The sequence below is a fragment of the Cygnus atratus genome, chromosome 26, assembly GCF_013377495.2.
Source record: "Cygnus atratus isolate AKBS03 ecotype Queensland, Australia chromosome 26, CAtr_DNAZoo_HiC_assembly, whole genome shotgun sequence".
NCBI lineage: Eukaryota > Metazoa > Chordata > Aves > Anseriformes > Anatidae > Cygnus > Cygnus atratus.
In genome coordinates, this window is record NC_066387.1 from 1,685,886 (window position 1) to 1,698,083 (window position 12,198).

At 50.0% G+C, this 12,198-nt stretch overlaps 1 protein-coding gene across 3 annotated transcripts in view; it reads right to left on the reverse strand.

The window, feature by feature from the left end:
* The window catches only part of CRTC1 (CREB regulated transcription coactivator 1), a 46,902-nt gene extending 38,482 nt beyond the window's left edge, over positions 1 to 8,420 (reverse strand). For all 3 annotated transcript variants that reach the window (XR_004782127.2, XM_035569757.2, XM_035569756.2), the window contains exon 1: positions 8,275 to 8,420. Coding sequence is in view for 2 of the 3 variants with exons in the window: in XM_035569757.2 (XP_035425650.1) it covers positions 8,275 to 8,400 (126 nt within the window). In the remaining variant the exon portion in view is untranslated. The remainder of the gene's footprint in view (positions 1 to 8,274) is intronic.
* Positions 8,421 to 12,198: the final 3,778 nt, after the last annotated feature.

The window sequence follows — 12,198 nt, forward strand, 5'->3', positions numbered from 1 at the left end:
CAACACCTCAGAGGACGAATGTGTCCAGTCTAACAAAAATGTTCCCAAATTGTACCCACTCCTCCTAGTGAAATGTCTCAAAAAAAATGAGAAAAAAGCAGAGATGCCCTCATTAAGCAAGATAAAAATAGCTTTTACGTTCCATTTTTTATTTTTAGCGAAAGAATGAAAATTCAGTTATGTAACCCTACAAGTTTTGTAAATTCGAAGACAAACAGGGCATGTTTGGGCTCCTTGGAGTTTGTCAGCTGCACCTAGCCGTGCTCGGGGGGCAGCCACGAGCGCAGCCAGCTCCGGTAGAACCCGAGTGCTGCAGAACAAACCTGAGTCAGCTGCTGCCGAGGCTCCTGTAGGTTCGGGGACTGAGAAAGCCATTTCACCACGACACCGAAAATTCCCACATCCCCAAAATCACCGGGAAACTTCGCAGTCCACCAATTCCTCGCGCTGCTCCTACTGCAGCGCACCCTTAAGCCCTCGTATTAAGGCTCAGGGAACTGCTTATAGCTCCAACGACAGAGCTCCAGACAATCCCCCAGGTATTAAAAAAAGCCTGCCATTAGAGTCCAAATTCTTCGAATGCAAAATGCTCCCACAATGTAATCATTGCGCTGCAGAAGTGAAAAATCTAATTACAATGAGAAGGTCAATAAGACATTTGGATCCGTGTAGGCTGGTGGAAACTTGCTCAATCCGTAAGGTATTATTTTTGCTCTTCCCTCACAAGTGGAAAAACGCCAAAGAAGCCGGGGGAGCGGGGTCTCGTGGACCCCGGACTGAAAACCCACAATGAGGACAGTCACCACGTGTTGCACCTGCAGACAGAACGAGGGAAAAGCCAGCTCCCCCTCCAATAATTAGCATCCACCATGAACATGACCGACACAGGACTGCAAGGAAAGGAAAAAAGTTAAAAGGCAATGTATTAATCACAGTCCTCCCTTTTGCCACAGGTTTTTTCCCCATAACCCAGCTTACAGTTGTCAGAACACTGCGTAAGGACTCCATAACGAGAGAGGAAGACTCTTCTGCACCGCTACAGGATGCTGCTTCCACCACGAGGTGTCCAAAGAGCACCGAGCACAGAAAAGCGTCACAAACTGCAGACATACACCTGGAGTTGAGAACCGTCATTATCTGCCTGAAAATACACGGATTTTGGGAAATCATCCCCAATTCCCTCCCTTTGAAACCTTGGCCAGTCAAGGAAAATAATTCTAACGTAGGAAGTAATAGTTGGGTGTCAAAATTAATTGAAAATTCATCTAAAAGAAGTGCAGCCTGCCAGCAACACATCGTACTGGTACACGGTGACACGCAGCTCTACTAAAAACCACGACCGAGTGGTCCAGCAAGGGACAGGACTAACTTGCAAAAAAAGGAAAATAGGTATTTTGAGGAAAACGTGCCCGTAAAATACAGGCTTTTACACCAGGAAGGATCATCAGTGCTGCAGAATTGTTACTGCAGCCTGAGGTTGGAACACTTCTGCTGCATTATTTAAGACCCAGTTTTTGTGGGTGTGTGGCGTTGTTGTTGTTTGATTGCAAAGGATTGTTCTGGTACAAGGGGAAGAATTTGCAGTTCCTGGGAAATAATTTGCAAAACAAAACTATTATCAACGCTCAGCTACAACTTTATGATTTATAAAGTAGCAATGAGATCATACGAAAACATCGCTGGTTGACAAACACGCACTTCTGCAAAGCTCGTTTGGCTCGACTAGTGCCAGAGGAGATCTTGACAGAAATCGTATTCCTGGATATCATTTACACAGCACTAAACATCCTATGCAAATCATCTGACACAAATCGAAGCAGCATTTTAAATATTAACTCCTACACACTATCATATACGCAGATCTTAGCTAATGAGTTAATAAATACTTACACTTTGGCTGCCACCTCTGGTTTACACCAAAGCCTTTGGGACTGCATTTTTTTTGTTGAAATTGAAGTAGTTTAGACCAAAAGAAAAAAAGGGAAGCAGCACCGAGGTCGCAACTTCTTGCTGTCACAAAATGAACACTGCTGCAAGCTTATGTTCGCAAAAAAAATCCACCAGATTTTGACAGTTTGCTTCTTTTCACCCACTTACTCCAAGCCTGTCAGCTACCATATATCCTCGGCTACAAAGCAACAGCTACTGCAGCACATTTACAGGAACGCTAGGGTAAAGCTCCAGCCATCACAACTAGAAATGCTCTTTGAAAAAGGAAAATACGTCTATTTTTTTAAAAGGTATGGTATCCCCTTCGCTGCAAAGCGCCCTGAGGTATCCTTGAGTTACAGATGGTGCATCAGGTACAAAAATATTGATGGCACAGATCATTAGGGACTGACCAACGCCTTCATGGAAACTGACAACGCTGCTGTAATTCAGCCCAAGAACACGCTCCTTGGCAGTTAGAGGCAAAAACCAGAAAACTAAGACAAATATTTAGCCTTTAAGCTCTTTTGTTTAAATCCCCATTGATCGTGTTTGAGAAAACGTCCGCTTTTTGCCAAATCAGCATTCCACTGCTGCCCCGGTGCAGGCGCCCAGCAGCGCTCGGTGGTTTCGTACCGTGCGTCGAGCGAGAGCTGGAGGCCGCGGGGCTGGAGCTCACCTCGAAGCCTGGGCTCGTTGCTGGGTTTAACGCGGGTCCGCTGCCTACCAGGACAGTAAGGGAATCCCAGCTGAAGTCATTGGCATCATAAATCGATCAGAGACCAGGAAACAAGTCGGTCTGTTTAGCGCCTGATGAACTGCAGGTTAAAGCAGGCGCCTTCCCAGCTATCACAGGGAATCCAAGGTGGTCAGGGAAGTAAAACGAAGCTTGCACGACAGAAAAAAAATTCAAGTGAAACTGAAGGAAGTTTGCACCTAGACCAAATTAGCACTGCAATCAGGTTTTAGTGTAACCTATTCCTGAAAAATGCTTGAGGGATTCCTGAGGTACAGGTCTGTGGTCCACTCCCCAACACTTACTGGGGACAAGGCTCATTTTCCTCTGCCACTCTGCGGATGCCAGCAGGTAACGCAGATTAATACAGAACCGACTCCTGTTGGCTGAGCTTTTTGCTCCTGTAGGTTTCTAACTCCTGCCTTTGCAACTATACCTCAAAGCCACCAACACCACGTACCTCTACTTGTAAACACAGGACCTAAAAAAAAAAAAAATCAAAATCAGTAGCCAGACCTAAAACTTCTCAGGATCTTAACTGTAAGCAGAGCTCACCTCTGCAAGAACAGCTTTGCAGGTGTGGAGTTCGCTCTGAGGAAAACCCCAGATCACCCTCCAATAGCTGGGAGAGCTGACTGCACGTAGCTCTGAGAACAATACGTTCTTACAAAGTTCTCACAAAATTTCTTACAAATTCGTTCGTACTCATACAAAACGACTAACTTCTATAAATGTAAATTTCTGCAAATATTCTCCACGGCTGAAGCTAAAGAAAACTCCGAACTGCAGCAGGCTGAGCAGAGCTCCGCCCGTTCATCCGGTGAGCTACAAACAACGTAGTGACATACATCAGCTGTACAATTACAGCCCCACGTGCCAGCGGACCGTCCGTAACTTTGCTGGATCATTAGAGCAGAGGGAGCTGGCCGCTGCACAGAAAGGCTCTGTCTGCGAGCAGAAGCGAGCAGCTGTAACGCACGTTAATGATGAATAATCAAAAAGTCGGCGTCTCCTTAGAAAAACAACACAACAAACCCCGACGTGGTTTACAAGCAGCAATACTACGCTGCTGAGAGAAGCACGCGAGTTGGGCAGCGTGGCACATCGCACGGCGACTCGCTCTGTTTACCTTGGACAGCTCAGGGCAGCAGCGAGCGGCTGCAGGAGCACAGAGACCCTTTGTGCCCCCGCGGGCAGCCCATCTCTACCTTTTCACCCATTTTCACTCTGATTCCTGCGCAGAATTACCGAGGCCGCACCGCCATTTCAGGACGCGCGGTTGAGACCGGCAGCACCCCAGGGTGGGCTGGGGGGGGGGGGGAGACCCCGCGCCCCATTTCTTGGTCTGGGCAACCCTCCGCTGGGGCAGCAGCGACAGAGAAGCAGTGCACAGAGCTCCAAGTCCAACGTTTCTGTTTCAAGAGGAACTCACAACACGACTGACTTGAACAAAACTACTTCCAGCTGAAAGCGCTGAGCTCCTGCTTGGAGGGCTGAGAACTGATTTGATGCATTTCTTTAATATCTTTCAGTCATATGAAAACGCTATCAGGCAGCCAGGAATTTCTTTTTTTTTTTTTTTTTTAATCAAATTATTAAATAAAACAGCCTGAAGACATCAGGAATCACTGTGACACCGTCTCACTATCGTGAGCGTTTATCATTTTTAAAACTGCAGATCAGCGTTCCCGATTTAAGTAAGCTTTTAAATACTGTTTTGCATACTAGCTACATCTAATGAAGATCTGTGGATTCTGATCTCTGCTGCAGCAAGCAGAAGCAGGTAAACAAATAACCGCTTCACACTTAAGTATTAATTTTATTAGGGAGGTGCGTGCCTACGTGCATGTATGAATACAAACTGGGGGCTGTTTTTACTCTATTTTCTTTTTATTTCACTGCAGCTAAATGGCTACCAGTGGATAGCTATGCTATTTTGTTCTGTTTAAGCTTGAAAAAAAATACTTAAAACTGGACCTTTATATTTAAAATACTCAAGTTGAAAATATTTAAAACGTGAACGCGAAATACTTTTCACTTCACACAGTTTTCAATACCTTGAAAAGCAACGTGGGCGCACACAACTTCTGACGACACCTAAAAAGACGCAGACAGCCCCTGCCACAGCACCACCACAGACTGACAACGCGCTGAGCTAAGGACTTGGGAGCAGAGAAAATGAATTTTGCATCACTGAGGAATACCGGCTATTACCAGAGGTCCTCTTCTGAGAGGTGCCATAAGCAGCAGTTCACTGAAACACCTTCCTCAAGTTGCCTGCGCAGGGCCCGCGTGCACGTGAAGGTGTGTAAGCAGTGTTGGAATTGTGCAGAACGCATCCCAACACCGTCGCTCACCTCATTTCTTTTCCTCCCTGTTTTCGCTGTGGTACCATCACTGTCAGCCCAGCGCTCCAGCCGGAGCTCCAACTTTTGGGGTTTAGGGGTTTTGGGGGGGTCTTCTTTTCAAGGTAACACTGCAAAGTCCATAAGAGGGAGCTCAAACACAGCTCCAGCTGAAATCCCTCAAAAGTAAGTGACTTTAACAACGTGTATTTTAAATAAATAAATAAGTAATCAGCCCTGGAAACCTGAGAACGTTTCTGACCGAACAAAAACTGCCTCTAAAATGCAGGTGACAAGCTTTAAAAACTTAAATCCTTCAAACGCCATCTGAAGAGCCCAGCAGTATCTGTGTCATCTTGCACATTATTGTTTCGTTAATTGCAATTTTAAAAGGCAGCAGCAGCAGCGATCACCGCCGGGCTGTGTTACAACAGAAACTGAGAGTAGGCCCTGGTAAACAACTCATCCCCAAGGCAGAAATCGGTGCGGTTCTAGAATTTCACGCTTTACATGAAAAAAAAAAAAAAAAGGAAAGGAGCAGAACCACAAGCAAAATACCGGAGTCACACAGAACAAACTCCCCCTCTTCTCACCCACTTTGTTACTATGGGACTGGCAGAAATCTCTGGATTATAAACACGAAGGTCCCACTCACAAGACAATTAAGCAGATCCAGTGCTTCTATCAGCCACCCACCTCCAAGGCTCTTTGCAAGCTCTGTGTCTCCCAGAACAGCTAAAACGCATTTTGCATCGGGCAGCTGAAAGACAGGACTCTGCTGCTCCTGAAAACAGGGGGATGCTTTGGAAGCCCAAGCGATTTAATTTGCAAAGGGATTTTTTTTTTTTTTTTTTTGCCAACTGCAACATACAAGCAAAGGGTGAATATCACACGCTGCTTTGTCCTGGGGAAAAAAAAAAAACACATAACATAAAGATCTCAGATGGGCTGAGCAGCACAAATAGGTGGAAGATTACCAAGTCCCAAAGCAGGCTCAGAAACAGCATGGGAACGCACCAGAAATGGTGGAACAGTAGTTCCCTGCCTCTGCTGTGACCAGTAACTAACAATAAAACAGACAAGATGGTAAACATTGCAAAAAGACAATTACTAATAATGAAAAGGCAGCAGAAATTTTGGGCTGCTTCCACAAACTGAGTAACGCATTTTCGAACTGACAGCAAAGCGCTGGTTGCCAAATGAAAATGAGAGCAAACGGCAAAGTTGTGCTTAACCCCTTTTTGCTTTTATACTGTATTTTAAACACAGATGAAATCATGGAATTTAGAAGAAAAAGTCTACAAAGGAGACATTTTACTCAGCTGTTTGGTCAGTGTTTCCATCACTTCAGTACCCAGAATCCTCAGACAACTTATTCAGCTTGGGTCCTTTCCTCAATACCAGGTTCCTGAAAATAAAATGGGTTTGCATCTGCAAACCCTGGATTAGGAACGCTCAGATCTGGGAGAAACCAAACTGGGATTCTTACTTACGGACATCCTTATCTCACAGAAGGAGAATGCCAAACATAAGAGCTAACTGAAGGACCATCTCTAATCGCAGGCTTCAAGAACTCTCTCAAGAATATCCAGCTCTCCAGTGGTAGCCAAGGACCGGCCACCAAAAGGCAATAAAACAGGGCATGGAGCTACACAGGCGTAACAGAGGTTCAAGGAACAAGAAGACTCCAGTGACTGCCAACATCTCTAACCTGTCCTCGCCATGCTCTCAGCTAACTCCAGCAGCAGCTCCAGCACAGCCTCCTGCGTGAGACATCAACAAATAGTTCAGCACGCGCAGCTCCGACCCGCACCTTTCCGAGCCGGGGCTGACAGCAGCAGCGTGCCTTTGTTTTACACCCGACCAGCAGCAGCACCAAGTCAAAACAAATATTTACCCTATCCTGACACAGAGGAATAAAAGGTTTTACTGCGAACCCGACTGTGCGCTCTCTTATTCCCCTTCAGCCACAAACAAGGTTGTAAATTTTCCTTAAACAGTTAAAAGAGAAACGAAAACGTTGACACAAGCAGGTGAGAGGAGAACGGCGCAGAAAAGCTCAGATACCCGGGGATGTGAACCAGAAAACGCAGCCGGTGCTTGGCAAACGCCTTCCTTCTGCCGTTAGCTCCTGCGGCCGGGCTTTGCGGAGCTGGCAGGAGCCACGGAGGGTTCGGAAGGGCAGCAGCGTGCGCCCAGGAGGGACAGGAGGCGACACTCGGTCCTGCAGCTCCCGGGGGTGCTGAGGGCCCAGGGCTGGGGCTGAGTGCCCGGGGATGCTCCGGCAGCCCTCAGGGTGGGCAAGGCTCAGGGCCGTGGTGTGGGGGCGAGCAAATGGACCCCGCCAGAACCGAGCTTGGGAAGGGGTGAGGGATGGGGACCTCCTCCCTTAGAGCCCCCCCTCAGAACCAGGCCTGGCAAGGGGTGAGGGACACGAACACCCCCGTTAGAGCTCCCCTCAGAGCCAGGCCTGGAAAGGGGTTAAGGATGGGGACCCCTCAGCTCAGAGAGGGACCTGGAAAGGCGTGAGGGACACGGACACCCCCCCTCAAAGACGGGCCTGGCAAGGGCTGAGGGATGGGGACACCCCTCAGAGCCGGGCCTGACAAGGAATAAGGGATGGGGGCCACCCCCTCAGAGCCAGGCCTGAGAAAGGCTGAGGGATGGAGACCCCCCCCCCCCCCCCCCCAAAGCCAGGCCTGTCCCAGGGGCCCCCAGCTCCCTCAGAACCAGGCCTGGCAAGGTGTGAGGGCTGGAGACCCCCCCCCCTTAGAGCCGGGCCTGGCAAGGGGCGAAGGACGGGGACCCCCCCCGCTCCGAGAGGGACCTGGAAAGGGGTGAGGGGGCCCTAACAGCCCCCCCCCCCCGCCAGGCGCCACACGCGGGCCTCGAGCGGGCCCTGCCGCACCTCGCAGCCCCCCCTCAGCCCACCCCCGACCCCCACGACCCCCCCCTCAGCCCCGTCCCCTGCGGATGGGGGCTGCGGGGGGGGGGGAGGGGGGGCGCTGCCCCCCGCCCCGACCCGAGGCCTCCGCCCGCCCCCACCAGGGGGCGCTGCCCCCGCCCCGCCCGCTGCCGCTGCCCCCGGCCCGGGGGGGGGGGGGGTGCTCCGTGAGGGGAAGGAGGGAGACGAGGGGGGGGGGGCGCCGCCCTTCCTCCCCCCTTCACCCTCCTCATCCTCCTCATCGTCAGTGTCCCCCCCCCCCCTCCGCCCTCCCGTCACCACCGGGGGCTCCCTCAGCCCCCCCCCCGGCGGCTCCTCACCCGGTGGGCGCGGGTGAGGCTCAGGTCCTTCATGACCTCCTCGAAGGCCGCCGTCTCCTCGGCCTGCTTCTGGTTGTGCAGGGCGATCTTCTCGCTGAATTTCCGCGGGTTGTTCGACGCCGCCATCTTCCCCCGTCCGCATCCCCTCCCCGCGCCGGACGGGGGGGGGGGAGGGCGGGAGGGCGGGGGGGGAGGAGGAGGGAGGGCGGCGCGCGTGCGCGGCGCGGCAAGGGGGGGGGCGGCTCGCAAAGCGCGTGCGCGGAGCGGGGAGGGAGGGGGCGGTGAGGGGGCGGAGGGGCGCGTGCGCGGAGAGGGAGGGAGGGGGAGGGAGGGTGCGGCGCGTGCGCGGAGGGTTGAAAGGGAGGGGAGGGAGGGAGCGGGGCGCATGCGCGGTGGGGGCTCGGGGCGCTGAGGCGGCGGAGGGGCTGCGGGCGCTGGGGGCGCGTTCGCCCCTCACGGCCCCGGGACGGCTTCGGGCTCGGAGGGTTGGGGGTGGGTGAAGTAAATGCGGCCCGGTGTCGGCCCGTGAAGTGGGAGATCCTGAAGTGAGAAATAAATTCGGGATTTTGGAAAAGCCATGCGTTTTTTAAGCAATAAAATAAAAATCCCTATTTTACATTTTCTTTACTATGTTATGGAGAGGGTGCTTGGCTTGGGTCTTCCCACCTTGACAAAACAAAGGCAGGAGAATTGCCTGAGTGAAGCAGTTCTCGGTGCATCACACAGCAGGAACAACCCTGCAGGGTTACAAAGAGGATTCCTATGCCCTCTTCATAGAATCTTAGAATTATTAAGGTTGGAAAACACCTCTGAGATCATCTGGTCCAACCATCCATCACCCAGCCACCAATGTCACCCACTAAAACATGTCCCTAAGCACCAGGTCCAACCTTTCCTTGAACACCCCCAGGAGCAGTCCACCTTCCCATGCTCAGATGCAGCAGTGTGTGACAAAGGGGAAAACAAAAAATAAAAGCCTCCAAATTCATTAGTGTTCATTCTTTTAAGATAAGCAACAGTTCCTACTCTAATCGCTGCCTCGTGGTCGCTAAGATGAAGCCAGGTCGCTAAGGTGAAGCCAGAAGAGAAGCCATGCCTGTACAATGGAAATTTGGTACCAAGACACCAATGAAAGTACTATTTCTGGCAAAGGTTTAGGAATCATCAAAGGCTCATGTTTTCGCGGACCATTTCGGTGTGATGTACAGCCAAGCAGAAGATGCTACCGCAGTTCCGAACTGCACAGAAGGGTGCATTCTTCCCCCGCAAGCACGTTTTCCCTGCCAAATTCCTCCGAGCATACCCAGCTTCACCTGCTGCCCTGTCCTGTGGCAGGAACCCCAACTCCACGCCACCAGCACCGGGCTTATTTCTCCGCCAAGGAGGCAGGGCCTTGGCCGGCAGAGCCCGCGGCGCGGGTGGGACGCGGTGTTTCTGTCAGGAGGACGGGAGGACAGGCAGCGATGACCCCGCTGGGCTGGGAGCGGGCAGTTCCAGGAGCACGGCCGTTTCGAAACACGAGCTTAGGCTGCTAAGCCATTGATTCCAGCTGTGTTAACATCAAACTGGTGCAAAGTACTGTGATATGCAAGACACGCATTAAGCGGTAATAAATCCTGGCGATACTGTTTCCCAACGCCCACACACTGCCCTTTACACTTTCTTTTTTTATGAAGCAATGGAGATAAAGTGGGCACTCCCCTTTTTTGGCGCATCACTCTGCCCCTGAACAGCGCTTACCCTTGTAACCCAATCCTGTAATGGTTGAACTACCAGAGCAAAGAAATTAGACACTGCTCTCACTTCCACTCTCGACCACCTCTGTGGCCTTGTTTTAGTCAGTTTACCAGTCATTTATAAGCACTTCCTGCCCACGTAAAAATAAGAGATTATAATTATCCACCACTGCTGTTGGAGATGGATGGATGAAACTCAATTCAGCAACTGTCAGGAGAAGTATTAGCAGCAAAGTCACGTCCTACCCTCAACGCTAGTTGCCAGCTTGCACTTAGAGTTTATAATGTGGTAAGAGATAGCATCGCAGAAAGCAGAGCTGGGACTTCAAAGACCATTGAGGCCATTCCCTTGCAGGATCAGCCGTACCCATGCCATTCCCGACAGATGTTAGTCTAACCCGTTCCTGCATTTCTGACCAGGCATAAACAGCCAGCACTCACATTCACATAAATATCCTCTAGCTGCGTACATGAATAGCTCATGACCTGCGAAATTGGGCTGTCACGCTAAAAGCATACACACCTTAAGCTTTAGCACTAAGATACCTATTATCCACCGCGCTTTTGCTTGAGAAGCGAGATGATGATAAGTAATTTGTTGAGTTGTACTGGATTTAATACGATAGGTGGTCATATCAAGCATCTACAGACCCAGCTGTTGCTGGGCCTGTTTTAGCACCAAAAGATTAAGTGCCTAAGATGAAACTTGATAAATTTTCCCCTCTTGGATATCTCAAGATTGAAGAGAGTGAAATCTCCCCTCTGACGGCTACTCTGGCTCTTGGTTCGCAGGGAAGGAACGCAGATGGCCAGGGAGGCGGGGGGGTTACGACTTCCTCCCTTCGGAAGACTCCCTTTTCGTATTGTTTCGCCTGTGCAGCTTTATCAGATTGAATTCCATTGTGCAACTTGGACCCTGCTTCTGATCTGAAAGTCTCTGATTTTAAAACAGTTTGCGTAACAAACTTCTCTTTAATGCAACACTTGTGTTTGCTGAGTTGCTTCTGGAATTTCTCACCCACTCACAGCTCCTCGTTTTGGGGTGTGGGTGGATCTGAATGGCTGCTAAGTGCATGACCTAGCAGACAATGTAAATCTTGACTGCATTAAGGCATTGGCAAGGAGACATTTTAGATTGGTGCCAGGTTTCCTTCTTCCTCCACTGAAGGAGATATGCCATGGCTTTGACAAAATGATGAGCTCATACCATAAGTATTATTTATGTCTCCTGCCGTCTTCACCTTGAGCACATATGGGGCCATGTGAGAACAACTTGATCTCACTAGAAAGCTGTGATGGGATCCCCTGAGACAGCAGTTCCTTCTCCCCCAGCCTTCCAGACGTGTTATGAAAAAGTTTCTTATAACTGAGAATCAGAGCTTTGCTCTGAAGCAAACAAAGAGTCATTGGAGGACTGGGGTGTTGTGCTCACATCTGCTTTTGTTGCAAACAACTCCTTACTGAGCAACCTGCAGCTTCTTCGAGCAGATGCAGCCAAGAGCAAGCGGGTAGCGGGGAGGACGGTTTGTTTACTTATCACTTGTTTGTTATCCTCTAGATCCTTCGGAATTGCTCTGGCAGATGAGATCCAGCTACTTCCATGTTCTCCCTTGGAGGCTTCAGAGGAAGGTGTGAGGCTGAAAAACTTACACAACAGCAGACAGCAGAAGACAGTGCCTTGATCGACAAATAAGCTGAACTTTTTTTTTGCTTACAGACACAAAGATTTTGATCTCTCACACTTCCTACTTAATGTTCCTGTTGATGTTCCCATTATCCTCAGGGAAGAATATTCTGTGAAATCCACAGAGTCCTGAGCTCCAATGCTATTTTGAACCGAGCTCTGAATTGTGCTTACAGTGGAAGAACATTTTCTTGTTTCACCTGGAATTTCTGCACATTTCTTTAATTTAAAACATCCTTGTTTCCAGAGGGCAGATAAAAGCACCTGAATTACCCTCTCTACATCATTCATCAAATCTGATGGGCAGCCCAAGCAAACCAACTCGCAGCCATGCAGAACACTTGGCTCTGCTCTCTTGAGAGCACTGGGGAAAGATCCTTGCACAGAGCACCACAATTCCCCAATCACGCCACTGTCATCCTTCCCATTTAGCTTCTTCACCATTCCCAGTAATTTCTGAAATTACAGAAAGAAAGCAAACACTGACTGCTGAAAGATATTATT